The sequence below is a fragment of the Micropterus dolomieu genome, linkage group LG14 (assembly GCF_021292245.1).
Source record: "Micropterus dolomieu isolate WLL.071019.BEF.003 ecotype Adirondacks linkage group LG14, ASM2129224v1, whole genome shotgun sequence".
NCBI classification, from domain to species: domain Eukaryota; kingdom Metazoa; phylum Chordata; class Actinopteri; order Centrarchiformes; family Centrarchidae; genus Micropterus; species Micropterus dolomieu.
This window is the reverse complement of record NC_060163.1, coordinates 18400188-18414934: the sequence shown is the minus strand read 5'-3', so window position 1 is coordinate 18414934 and position 14747 is coordinate 18400188. Positions and strand designations below refer to the sequence as shown.

General features: G+C 39.6%; 1 protein-coding gene across 1 annotated transcript in view; it reads right to left on the bottom strand.

Moving 5' to 3' along the window:
* dock1 (dedicator of cytokinesis 1) overlaps window positions 1-14747 on the bottom strand; it is a 186306-nt gene that overhangs the window by 17641 nt on the left and 153918 nt on the right. The window contains exons 39-46 of the mRNA XM_046069923.1: window positions 13753-13842; window positions 12629-12733; window positions 7840-7981; window positions 7297-7378; window positions 5217-5301; window positions 3676-3762; window positions 1758-1934; window positions 170-253 (exon numbers count right to left, since the gene is read on the bottom strand). Coding sequence (XP_045925879.1) covers window positions 170-253; window positions 1758-1934; window positions 3676-3762; window positions 5217-5301; window positions 7297-7378; window positions 7840-7981; window positions 12629-12733; window positions 13753-13842 — 852 coding nt within the window. The remainder of the gene's footprint in view (window positions 1-169; window positions 254-1757; window positions 1935-3675; window positions 3763-5216; window positions 5302-7296; window positions 7379-7839; window positions 7982-12628; window positions 12734-13752; window positions 13843-14747) is intronic.

The window sequence follows — 14747 nt, the reverse complement described above, 5'->3', positions numbered from 1 at the left end:
ATGAAATATGTAATCTTTTAAAGTAAACAAGCATGTAATTTGTGACGAGCAGTGCGTGACACTTTTCCTTGAACCCTGACATCTTTGGTGAGACAGACTGACACTTTATAAACTACAGTATGACGCTTTACCATGATCATATGCAGGCCATTCTGAACTTCAGTCTTACCTGCCAGGCGATAAGGTCCTTCAGTTTTTCTATCTTCTCAAGGTCCTCTGGGTGTTCCTGCATGTACTTATCATTGAAGAAAGCCTAGAGAAGAGGGAGAATAGATACTGGATTAAGTAAGTTTGTATGAAGGGGGAAAGGAGGAATAAGTTCAAGGGAAAACGGAAGGAACAATGTCAAATGTGGAGAAGTTTGTGATATTAAAAAAAAGAAAAGAAAGAGGACAAAAAAGTCAAGGGGGAAAGCATTGGGAGGGGCTGTTCAGATGAGAAAAATGTAGTCAAGACATTCATCTTTCCTCTACCACCTGCACTATTTCACTGAGATGAAGGAATGACCTGAGGGCAAAGAATTCACGTCGCTTCATCGTCTGACTCATACTGCACTGTTTCACAAGACCAATATGAATCTATTCCGGGTTGTGATATATGCTGGGAAACCAACGGGCTATCACATTTTTTTTTTATCATCAGACAGAAAGTAAAAAGAGTTTCTATTTCCACATGAGTCACTTTTCTGTTACGGTGAATGGTGTGTGCAGCTCACAAACCAGTGAGAAATGTGATGAAAAGCAGGATACAAGGAAGATAGAGTTGAGCCTTTCAAAAGAAAAAAAGGGCTCAGGTCGCATCACACAAAAACTGATTTATGATGACCTATGACGTTCAGAGGCAAACAATATGTGAGTGAGTTGTCACAAGTGTAGTGATAAAAATATTCAGGCTGATGGCATGAGAGCTTTTGGGACTTGAAATATGCATGAGATTATGATTAGATTTCACAGCATGAAATCAAACCCAGGAAAAAAAAATTGGTTCATCTGAATTAGTTTTGAATATAGTTTGACATATTAGAAATTCATGAAGTGTACTATTACCTTATTAGCCTTAATATACAAACGTGCATGCAAAAGCATATACCACAAACACTTCTACTTCAGGAATATAAAATGTCTTATAAAGAAATAGTTTGACATCATGGGAAATGCTTATTAATTTTCTTTTAGATGAGAAGATATTGATGCCACCATAATGTCTGTATGCAAGATATTAAGATGGAGCAATAGGCAGTTAGCTTAGCATAAAGAATGGAAAAGAGGGGAAACAGCTAGCATGGCTCTGTCCCGTTGCCTATCAGCAACTCTAAAGTTCAGTAGGTAACATTTTCTGAGTCATTTGTTTAACGTTTACAACAAAGTTTAAAAACCACTAGTTGTGTGTTACAGGAAATTGTGCTGGACTATTTCGTGGCCTGGTGCAGCCTGGTGAGCAAACTGTGACGACAAGGCTCCACTTAGGTTATGTAAGGTGTGTTATGAGCTTTAGAGGTGCTGGTAGGTGGATTTTGTTACCTTAGGAAAGAAGCAGCTTTCAATCTTTATGCTAAGCTAACTGTCTTCTGGCTCCAGCTTCGCATTAAGCAGACAGACACGGGGGTGGTATTAATGTTCTCATCTAACTCGAACAAAAAGCGTATTTCCCAAAATTTTAAATAATTCCTTTATGACATGTAGTGATGGATATACAAGTGTAAAGGTTGAGACAATATAATGATGGAATGAATCCAGAACTTTTTTCATGTTGACTACCTTCTCATAGTTTGTAAAACCTCCCATGACAGCTGGGTCCACAATCCCATTCAGCAGCATGGAGAGGGGATTGATGGGAAGGTTGGGATCGTTGAGATGCCTTTGCACCATGCTGCTGATCTTCTCATTGGTCAGCTGCATCGTTTCCATGGCGTTCTCCAGTGGACTGATCTCTTCCTGTGAAGCACATTAAGTTAAGGTGTCACCAAATATTCTCAGCAATCATTCACCTGTTTGAGTACTCTATATATATATATATATATATATATATATATATATATATATATATATATATATATATACATATACACTGTACATCACAACTGTCTAAATAATCCCAACAATAAAGCGGAAACATTTTGTGTTCAACAACTAGGCATAGGTTATTAGAAGATGGGCTTAGAGAAGCAATGAATAATTTTTCACTGTGCCCATAAATTAACCTGCAAGTGTTAAATGAAGATGTATAATGCATTGGTGTAGGGGGATTTTAATTCCCATGTCAACAAAATATGATAAAGAAAAGATAAATAAAATACGTGGATATGCTGTTTCCACTACAGTGTGAAAGCAAATTCCACCTCAACCTGGGTGACTCCGTGTGGGGGCCATCTCATTACTTTGGATGAAAAAATATCACCTCCTTGCAGCTTGCATGTAAGAATGTAGAAGAAACATGAGTGAATTGTTGAGTAAATGTCAGATTTAGACCCCAGCCAAAAAAATAAAGATGTTGTGCCAGGGAGCCTAATCTCCAATCTGTGCCGGTATGTCTCAGGCCAGCTTGATAAAAAGTATTGTCAGATTGCGGGCTTTAGCTTGGTGAATCTCAGCCCAGTCATTAAGCTTTAAATAGTGTGTCTGACCTCTGGGACCTGGCCTCTCCCTGGCTCATCTGGAGGGCAAGCTGCTCCTGACAGTATGTTCCAACCCAGCCTGAAGACTTTGAATTAGTGTGGCAATGGAGGATTACACTTCACTACATGGACTCAGGAGTTGGGTGGGTGGGGGTTGAAATCTTTGTAGTGAAATGATTGTGCTAAGGATGTAGCAACCAGACGGATCATAGTGGTGAGCTAAATGCCCAAGCTGCCTGGTGTGTGGGTGTCATGTGCTGCTATTTGAATGGTGGCTTTGAATGTAGAGTGAGCAAAATATAGCAAAACATAACCTCTGAGAAGAGGAAGAGAAGTGCCCCTTTCCAAAGCTTTCACCAGCACAGCCATGAAAGTGACTAATCAAAGCAAAAATAAAGAGTAATTGATTGTGGAAAACTAACTACCTAATAATGCTAAGTAGTGCATTTGTTTTGGGACAAACTAATAACACGTTAAAAGGATGAAGTGGGTGTCTTGGCTCTAAGTGAGACTGTAATCTGCTCCAACTTATATTACTGTACTCATTTCTCCGGACTCCCTCTCCCAACAGAAAACATCTCAGTCCAAAATGGGAGCACCAGAGCAGGATTTTAATTAGTCAAAGAAACAGAGCTAAAATAATGAAATTTTTATGCAGTTTCAGTGGGATGGAGAGGATGTGCCCATTCCTAAAGTAAACACTAAAGTCATTTGTTGCAGTCAGACCGTCCACTCATCAACGGGTTTTCAATACAGCAATGCAGGTAATTGTATTACAGGAAAATCAACAGCGAGTGAATTCTGAACTCTCCTCAAGTTGTATTTGTGCTCTCTAGCTATTTTCAGGGGACGCAGCCTTTAAGGAGTGCTTCGTGAATCAATGTGGGCCCTCTGGCAGAGAGGAAACAAGCCCTGTCATTAGTCTGGGGAGTGGCACGCCTGTGTCCACATGGCTGTCTATTCAGCTTAAGTGGACAAATCATATTGATTGCCTCAGAGCAAGGCTGCAGATCCTCATCTGATTAGGAGGCCTGCCTGGCACACAGGCCCCTCATACTCACTGTGGACACTGACTTGACTTCAAACCAGCGTAGGATGCCAGGAAGTTTGTACGCTGTCGTGTACGTGGTCCTCTCAATCCACATGTTCTGTTAACAAAATGACAAAGACACAAAATAAGAACAATGACAAAGTAACACAGCTCAGAAATGAACTGACATGACAAGGCCCTTTAAACACATACATTTGCTGCTGTTTTTGTGCCAAACCACATTAAAAGAAGCTTTAAGACTCTTGTTGCAAGAATGAGTGAAAGATGATGTAATTTCAATCAAAGCCCATTGAAGGTGGGCTGGTGGGAACGAAACCTTCCTGTCTGGACGGCAGCTCATTAACCCCCTCTAACAGATAACCCAAATAAGATGGGATCTCATGTAATACATCATGGAGCTCAAATAATGACTTTAAATCTCAAGAACAAAAACACACCACAGGATATGATGATTTCCCTTGCCAGAGGATTTCAACCTGTATGCCATTTTATTAGTGTGCCGGAGGGAGAATTAAAGTAAAGACAGTCAGCTTTAGAGCATACTCACTACTCACATTGCAGAGATGGCAAATTACAGAGATGTGTGTACACTGACATGTTTAAAATGTATGACATATGCAATATATCTGGCAATGGGTATCCATCAGAATGGAGAGAGTGCCATTGGTCTGTCAACATAATAGAGTAAGTCTGAGATGAGTTAAATACATCATCCTGCTCTGCTGAAGTCATGCTGCAGTAATCACACAGAGGAATTCATGAATGGGTTTAATTTGTCATCCGTGTCATTTGCAACCTGCATATTAAGTGTGGACATAACATCATTCATTATATGTACTAAAAATCAGGACTCGACAGTAAGCACTAGCACCAAGCAACCAGATTTAGATCACTGTCAACAATTTTATTTTGTCTGGATCGTCTTGTTGGCAACCAGTTTTCCTGTGTTTACAAATAAAAATGACATAAAACTATCTGTATCCCTCTTGCTTAGTGTAAAATTTTCTGTCTATGTAAATGAGAAGTTTGCTATGCTATTGATGATTTACTCAGGTGGAAATATGTGTGGGGCATAAACCTCCAACAACAATCCAGCAGCATCCTATAATAAATGAGAAACTGAGAAACAAGCAGAAACAAGAAACAAGCAGATTATTTCGGCAAAGGAGAAGTGCTTTGCCGAAATATTTTGACAGATTTGTGAACAATATTTGAGAGAAATAGGCCTTTTGTGTACATAGAGAAAGTCTTAGATCTTTGAGTTCAGCTCATGATGAATGGGTGCAAAAACAAAAATGTAGTGTTTATTATTTTGTTCAGTGTATATTTATACACACACACACACACACACACACACACACACACACACAAATCCATACATTTGCTAAAATGATCTGTATTATGGCTGTATACCTTCATTTTATTTTTAGGAATAAGAAATATTTTATTTAAAAGAGTACAAGATGTTTGCTGTTAAATATATGTTAACAAATAATACATAAAAGCCCTTAAAAAAAATAAATGGACAAGCTAAAAAAAGACAGAAATTACCGCAAACTCGTTGTCAGGATCCTTCTCTCCCTTCCTAACTGGCTTGGAGTACTGGAATTTATGGACTTCATTTACTGTGTAGAAACTGGGGAGGGAGAAAATCAGCACATGAGTAAATTAAAACTATTATGGACAATCTACAGCTTGATTCAACGGTTGATTGCTTTGCTTCAGGTCAGCACAGGACAGCCCCCCTCCAGGCTAGCTCTGCCAAAAACTATGACATTTAGCATGCTGGATTTAACTAGTTTCCTAAGGCACAGCCTAGTCTACATGGTAAATAAATTCATTTTTGGGTCACACACATCACTGGCAGCCCCTTAAGTTAGTCCAACATGTCAGACATGTAGAGAAGCAACAGCATTAGCGACAGAAGCACACAACTAGCAGGGATGAATTTTGGTTAATCAGGTTAATAGACTTTTCACAATAGGAAAATGATGGTGTTACACAGTGGCTGTAGGAGCAGCTGCTTGGGCACATACATGGTACACCACATAGACGCATTACTTGCTCTTTTTCCATCTTTCTAGCTGTCTCTCTTGCTGACAGAAATCCATTCACACTCTTGTGGGGAAATGAGTACATATATATTGTCCTTATACAGCATATTGCATTTCCCATTACTAAAACAATGCCATATGGTTTGAAGAGCATGGTTTGCCTTTATTTGTAAAAAAAAAAAAAATGAATAAAATATGAAAGGAATCACTGCAGTTCCAAAACCACTGCCCTTTTATTTTTGTTATAGCAACAATAAGTATGTACAGATGGGATGCACATGGGGATTTTTCTACTAAGCACAGTTAATGTTTTGCTAATGAACAGACCTCAAAATGTGACATTAAACTACATAGAGAAATTGGGCTCAGGTCTTACTGGTACTTGTGCCATTTATATTATACCAACAATCAGATGTTCCCTTCTGTGCTTGGTCACAAAGGGCAACACATTATTTAAGCATGATGTGACCCATGTCCAAATTGGGAAGCTGAAGAAAGTGTGGCATTAAACCAAAAAAAAAATTAAACCTGAGCCTCCGAGCTTCCGATCTTATAAACAGATTATTAAAGCAGCTTTAAATCAGCTGCGCTACCCCAATTAAGCCTTTTACATGTCATTAGCTGGCGGGCTTGAGATGATGCAGTTGCATGGTCTGGACAAAGCAAGGTCAGAAAGGGGTGTGCTCTGCCTGCTGCTTGTGACCCTTTGGCTCAAACAGCTCAGTCCCATTGCTATGCACCGTTGATCTTTTGCACTGAATCAGAGAATAAATGAGAGACAACAGACAGAGAGAGCGAGAGAGAGAGAGAGACCCGGGGAAAAGCACGGTGAGAGATGAAGAAAAACACAGAGAGAACAGAGCTGGCAGAGAAAGAGAGACAGACAGACAGTTGGTCTCTCCAAACACGGTTGTCTAATCTAGGCTATTAACAGAGTTACATATTCCAATCAGACACAGTTAGCAAATAAGCCAACAGGCTGCTGGAAGGGGATGTGACCAATGGTGCAGGTTTGTGATAATATCAGTGTGCAGGTATATTTGCCTAAAGGTTTTCCAAGTAAATGTCTTCTTTTAATTATGTCCATTGAAGCGTTGGGTGGCATATCAAAGTGAATTTGCACAGCTGAGTGATGCAGTGGGTGATGGCTGGCATACAGATGGGCAAACAAGTGGGGGAGTAGGGGTCCAGTGTTTGCTGTGGCCCCAGTGCACGACACAGAGGTATTAATGATGTCAGAGAGACAATGTTATACTTGGCACAGTGACTAATAACAGATGGCAGGTGCAAGTTAATAATCACAAAAACGAGAAGAAGGTCAACTGCTGTTTGTTCTAGAGAGACACACATTTACATCAAGATGTAATCGCTTGTACCACAATGGTCCTAAATGCACACTCTTGAAAATGCTAATGAACTTTTTTTTGCATGTCATCACGAGCTCTCTAAATTGTTTTTGACTGAGTGGGAAAAGTAAATTGGGCTGGTTTAATTTGAAATGCATGCTGTGACTTTGAGTAACATACTTTGTAATTGTAAAGAAATGAATGTGTGTGGAATGGGGATATCCTGCTTACCTCACTATTTGTTCAGAGACGGGTTTGTTCTGGAACTTGGCAGGCAGGTCTAGGATGGGTTTCACTGTGAAACACTGGATGTCTTCAGCAGAAACATCAAGGAAATAAATTAAACTGTTGAACTCAAATGAATGAAATACAATTAGGCCCTGGTGATAATTCAGTATTACTGTTAATCGACATTCAGTGAAATCAACTTGTAAAATACAATCTTATATCTTGTCTTATCATTTCATAAAATTCTATTGCCCAAGACAATTTTTAGCATATATGTAAACCATTTGTCTGATGTAATACAGAACAGTGGGGTATTTAACTGCATTTGACATGAATTTCATTACATTGACCAAAATGCAACACTGGAAAAAGATATGTATTATTAATATTTAAACCATGTCTCCCAGCCAGCTGCACCAAAAGAAATTATGAAAAACAGCCTGATGAAATTTGAAAAATTATTCTAATAAAAACTAAAAAGCAAAAATTAGATAACATCTTCCGCTACACTGTTGAACGTTAATCAATGATTTGCGCTGAGGATACATTGTCCAGAAGAACACTTTGTGTCCTCGCTCGGTGGTGTTGTCGTCTTCATCTTCTCTGCGTTGGGAAACTGTGTGAGAAGACGCGCTTCAAAATCCTCCCTGCGCTCATACTCCTTCCCGCGGTAGATGAACATTTTGTTCTGACGGAAAATAAAGAAAAAAAAACAGTGAGACCACAATCATGCAGTTTGCACAGATTATATTATAAAGTACATTGTCCCCATTTTATGAATATGACAGTATGAGAACATACAGCTTCATTTCATAGACCATTTCACATGAGGATTAGATCCAGTAGCTAGAAATCATAAATGATAGCTGTAAGGACAAACATGGGACAATAACAAAATTGTAATATTAAAAGAATGTTACATGGCTGAGAGTGGCTTTGATTTGTGAATTTACTTACTGGCCGGGTACTGTGGCTGGGTTAAAATACATTATTATAATCTCCATATTAAATCCTTGGAAATGAGGGTGACAGAAAGTTCTTGGCACAGATTCAGTGAATAGTCAATCCCAGCTGAGTTCAGAGGGGGCTTGCATGGGGAGGATTTCTGTTTTAGTGAACTGCAAACAGCTACTACCATTTTGCCAAAGGCTCTTTTCACAAACTGCAGCAAGCTACAGCTACTGATGAAGTTGCCTTCAAACCACTGTAATGGTTCAGACATCTTGCCAATGTCCATCAGTGTGGTAAAATCTCAGCCCCCGAGGTACCCCACACCATCTTCACATCTCCGAGGCTTAATCTATTTTGGAAACCATCAAGTTGCTCTCATAGAGGGCTAGATATGAATCGCCAGCTTCATTCATTATCATCACCATGTCGACATTAGACTATAAACACAGCTTGAAAGTCAAGACTTTACCTTGGGAGAATAGTCTCGCCATTTTTACATTTCCTTCTTTCTTTCAGACACCATCATTGCACAATAGCAATCTCAATTCCCCAATTAATTAAAGGAATTGCAGCCATGAAATATGGCTGGGGCCATTTTCAAATTTGCTTTGATAGATAAGTTGACAAAAGCACACTGATTTCCAGAGTCATCTCCTCTAACCGCAGGAGAATCTGCTAAATCTCCCTGACAACGCACTGCTGCAGTTTTCATATGGTGAATAACTACAGCATTACATTACATTCATTCATTTAGCAGACGCTTTTATCCAAAGCGACTTACAATTGCTTTATGTGTCAGAGGTCGAGACACGAGGGGTTAAGTGTCTTGCTCAGGGACACAATGGTGGATGGGTCACAGTGGGGAACTGAAACCAGGCATGTGTCTTATCCATTATTCCATCACCACAACCACCCCTACAAGATTTGCTTTCTATATTTTATATAAATCATTCAAATCTGATCAAGGCCATTTAATGTTTTTCATTAAATGCACTATGCATCACCATAGTGTATGCGTATTCATAAGACGACAGCCACTTTCCATTATGTTGTTGAGCCTTCTGGTCATGCATACAGTAATCTCAATATCACAATTCTCATTTTCATTACCCTCAAACCTACACAGGCTAGTTCTGGAAAAGAAAAATCACTGTCATTGAGATAAAAATTCCTCCTAAATTTGTCTTTTCTTTCTTGGCTGGTGGCTAAAAAAGGCAATTTCATATAGCCAAGAGACAAAGCAGCAATGCAGCGCCGGACATGCTTGAAGAAAGACAGGTTTGTAACATATGGGGAAAAGGGTAACAGGAACCCCTATGAGATGTCAATGAGAAGTCTCGCCCTCTTTGCAGTGATGATTTGCTGTAAAATGTATGGATACTTCCTTTTAAAGTGCAGAATAAGATAAGTTTTAACAGACACAGAGACTGATAAAAGGTCATCTTGTTTTATTTTGAAACAAAAATAAGTTGAGGGCTCCTAAAAATGTATGAGGCAGGAATGTTCCTTCCTCTCCCTGAGTGTGCTCAGGGGTCTGTCTGAGGAACATCTTGAATGATAGAACATGACAGCTCATATCTGAGCGTCGCTGAATGTGGTGTGTTAGGATACATATTTCAAACCAACTTTCACACACCCTCAATTACTCTTTAAGCTGAGCGCGCACAGGAAACCCAATACAAGGATTAAGTAAAGTTTAGGATTGATAGGAAGAGAAGGAAGAGGAGGAGAAATATGCAGACTGGATGTAAAAGAGAGAAACAATTGTAGAGGAAACCTGTCTTTGAAATACTGAGAATACATTTAACATGTAAAAAAAAGCTGAGAGCAACTGAGGATTCTTTATAGAGCAAATAAATGCAATAGAAGCTTGAAGTCTTGCTTCAAAGCTTCTTAAAAAGGGAATAATGACTTTCAAAGTTGAAATAATAACTTAGGCTAGTAACAGAAGAATTTAACAGTCTCTACAAGTACCCACCAATGGAAACAAACAAAAACCTTTGGGTTTTTGCACAGATCTACATGAAAAGGAATATAACTGGGACCAATGGCTAGCTGCGTCTGCAGATCTAAACAAATGACATGATCCAGAGCATTTTACAATTAGCGCCCTTGTGTCTAACTATATTAACAACTAATAAATCATAAGCAGCTAAATTAAGCACTCTTGCACAAAATCAATTCTTAAGGGGTGCGGGTGGGTGTAGGGTGGTGGTGGATACAAATTGCCTTTATCAGAGTATTGATTTTCTCACATAATTGTCATTACCCTGAGGACACAGCGATGATGCAACACAAGCAGCAGTGGGGGGTGTGAAACAACCCTTAGACTATATTTATCTTAATAAGTAAACCCCCTACTTGGATACATCCCTATGTACTAACACAGAAATCTTTCAACATAATTACGAAGTACGACAAGAGGTCGTAAAAATTCAGAGCCCGTATAGCAGGACAATGTAACAGCCATAACGCAACCACAACTGTGGTGGCGCAATGGATAATACACATGCCTTTGGTGTGAGAGACCCGGGTGCAATTCCCATCCACCAATGTGTCCCTGAGCAAGAGGTGTGCAACCTCTGATAAATAGCAATTGTAAGTCGCTTTGAACAAAAGTGTCAGCTAAATGAATAAAGGTAAATGTAACTGACTCACTCTATCTTTACATTTTTTTGGCTACACTAATTCAGCAAAAAGTAAAAAGGTTAAAATAATTAAGGAAAAACTGTGTTGCAATAGTGGCTAATATTTACTTACCTGAATATTCAAGACCAGCTTGTACACTACCTTGTAACTACTTTAGCATAAGGAGCACCACGATTTAAAAAGACAAAACAGTATATGGCTAAATTGAGTGCAGATTTTTATTGGCAAAGGCAACCTGGCACACACTTGCCCCAGTTATTTCAGGTAAGGTCAAACTGCCTCCATAATAATAAAAAAAGAGAACTCAAAGCTGTCCTCACAGGCTGTTTAAATAGCCAGTAAGATTAGGCCAGTGCAGCTTGCCCTGTCTGTAATGGAGTTTCTGCCCTGACAGATGAAAGGGGTTAGAAGGGGCACATGGATCTCGGAGAGTAGCAAAAGACCCTTGCGAAATGGCTGTTCTTCATAATAGAATGAAAAGGGTATGATCAGGGGATCACTGTTCCTGAAACTGGACTTGCACATTACTTTACTCCGTGAGGACGTTTGGACCATTTAGTGTGTTGCTTATGGGATATAAATGTCTTGAATGCCTCCTATGCAGGAAAACAATACCTTCAGTAGCAAGCCAGATGACAGCCTAAAAACTGCTGTAACTGGGAATATATTAAAAGCGAACAAATTGTCCTTAGTCAGTTCAATTTTCTGTTTAAATAAAAGCTGATATGTGGACAGAACAGGACATCCTTCACAGACAGACAGCAAAAGAGGTCTGATATGCACACAGTAGCACCTCAAACACTAAATAAGGCCAGTATGAAATATCAAATGCCTGCTTTTAGATCAGAAGTTCAGGTTTAGTGGTACATGTTGGTAAGGATTATAAATAGACTTGGTGATCATTCAATTCATCAAGGGTAAATATACATAATGATCTAATGAACTAACCAGGATGGCTTCCACTGTATGGTGACTCCACATGCAAGAACAGTTTTTAGATATTAACCCATGACTCAGCAGCCACCAAAAGCAATTTACAATGTGACCATATCGCTTCCTTTTACTTTGTATTGGGTGCATTGTTTTGTTGTGCAGGAGGTACACAGAACATGTCAAGGACAAACAAGATTGGGGTGTTTCTGGTGGTTATTCTTCTGGGCTCCACATTTTATTATAGTTATGTCCTGCAATGGTGACTTTAGGGGGGATTTTTAGGATTCACTTACTGACCAGCAGACAGAGTGTTAAAAACAGGCAGATAATAGATACATAGAAAAGGAGAAAAGCTAAAGGAGCAAGGGGAGATAGAACATGAGAGAGGAAAGGGCTAGGAGGGAGAGGCAGAAATTGTTTTTTATTCACAGCTCTCTCTCTTTTGTAAGGGGCCCACTTTCCCACACTGAAGGGCATCGGTCCAGCACATTATTCTGGATCTACTTTATAGCCCACACATGGAACAGCTGCTGTGATTCACAGTTTCTTATCTGTGAGTGAGTAAGTAAGTGAAAGCCAGACCTGGTGGGATGTTGAACAAGTGACTCCCGCCAAAACAACCAAAACCCGTGGGAGCGAAGTGTGTGAAACACATGTATTGACGGCTAAAGCTGAGAAATGAGTAAGCGCTGGTAAACCTATTGATCATCTGTTTTGACAAGTGGTTCACCCACGCTGTGCTATTAGCCATGTGAAAGTGTGCTGAGCGTGGCGGGGGATGTATTTTCATTCGAGTACTCACGCGTAGGAAGGAGGGGAACCCCATGCCATAATAGCCTACGGCAAAGTAGTCTGGTTTGGGCCGGATGACCTTCACTATGTTCTCATAGAACTGGGCTTGCTTCCGCTGTTGGGAGACACAATGGTAAGCTTTAGTGTCATGGAAAACATTTACACTTTTTCCTTTGTATGATCCTTATTGGTGATTTTACAAATGCATTTTTGTTTAATTCTTGTCTTAATCTTGTGACATGTTTTGTGTCATATAATTTATGTTGTTACTACCTATCTTGGCCAGACCACACAGAAAAAGTGATTTTAATCTCAATGAGGCTTTCCTGAATAAATAAATTAGGGATGCACTGAAATGAAAATTCTTGGCCGAAGCCGAATATAATGAAAAGAAATGCTGAATACCAAACACTGAACAAGAACATTCACATTTTTTCCCATTTATTTTACCCTTTTTTACCATTGCATAAATTAAATAGTCAAAAGGTGCTTTTTACTCAGTGTTTCCCAAGAAGGTCCGGTAAAGTAAATTACAGGTGTCCATTTACTTTTAATGTACACATGTAATATGTTTTATTCTTTCAGTGAATATAATCCAATTAATTTTATTTCCATACTGTATAGACACCTTATTATGAAAACCTGATGTTGTAACATGTGTATCCTTGCGCTAAATTCATCAAGTCCAACCCAACTAATGTATGTGGTCACGTAACATGAAGACTTCACAGCCTCTCTTCAGGTAGGACTCTCAACACTTGTCTTTGTAAAGAGAGAAAATGACAGGATAAAGACGCTAACCTGCCTGTCAGCTTGCACTGGTCTGTTTTAGTGAATTTACCATAAAGGCATGAATACATGTGCACTCCAAATTTAGGTGCGACCAGCTTAATCGCCTTCTCAGAAACGAGTGACAGAAACACTCACAGCGGTTCTTTTCTATAAAATCAGCCACAGATGGAGTGGATGTGTTAGGAGACAATTCAGCAGAACAGTGTCTGCAAACGGCAATTTTTGTGTCTTTCTCGGACACTTTAAAATGCTTCCACACTTCAGACATGTCAACGTAATTGTTAGGTAAAATTTATTCGGTCTTTTGACTTATTAGGCTGAAAAAAAAATAATAGTACTTACCAAGGATGCGCTAAGCTGTTCAAAGTCAAACATTTCATTCTCGTACTGTTCAGCCAGTTCCTTTCCCAAAATGATTGCCTCCTCCCACATCTATTGGATATATAAACAGGGACAGTTGTAGCAAATGTAATAATTATCAAGACTCAAGCTGAGATAAAGCATTCCTTTTTCAGCCAGCTGAATAAAGCACACTATCTCTCCCAGGCAATGGTATTCAATATATTCCTTTTTTAAAATAAATAAACGTGAATTCTTCTTATTATGTCAATATTCTTTAGCTTTTTTATTTGATCTAAATTCTAAAACTGAGATGCAAGCCTCTTGGGAGAAGTAAATTTATCATAGTGATAAATTTCCCCTTGAGACTCATCCAATGCAGTGGAGTGGTGTCACAGATAGAAGGGAGCCACTTGAACATGTTGAAAGGCTTCTAAGTGGCTTTCTGACAGACTAGATTGGGTTGAACTGATCTGGGCCAGGCTGGAGGTGGGCCGAGTCCAGACTGCTACTCAGATCAGCCTGCCATCAGTGAGAGAGTGGTACGGGACCATCTGGGACTGCTTTCTGGATGACTCAGATGACACTCGTAGAAACTGTCCTCAGTTGACCCACCTCCCACCACCTCTCTGGAGTGCTGATGTATTTTTACAGTAACTGTAACACTTCCTGATCACTCTGGTGTGTTTGTGTGCGCATGTTTAGCCAAGGCTTTCAATGTATTGCCTCCCTGGCCATATCCTGCTGAATGACAGTTGGCTAGAGAACCAACAGTGGCGGCTGCACCCCAACACTGATGACACATACAAAGCCTTGGGACATCAGCTCTGAGAAGCTCTGGCTGCAGTCCTGCAGATCCACTCCAAGCTTAGCTTGCAGGTTGAAAGACATTTTTCTCCTCTGGAATAAAATATGAAGTGTGTAGAAGAATAGCACAGTAACCACGTCCTATGCAACTAGAACATTTTCTCAATCTGACACACAATTCAAAGACTCTC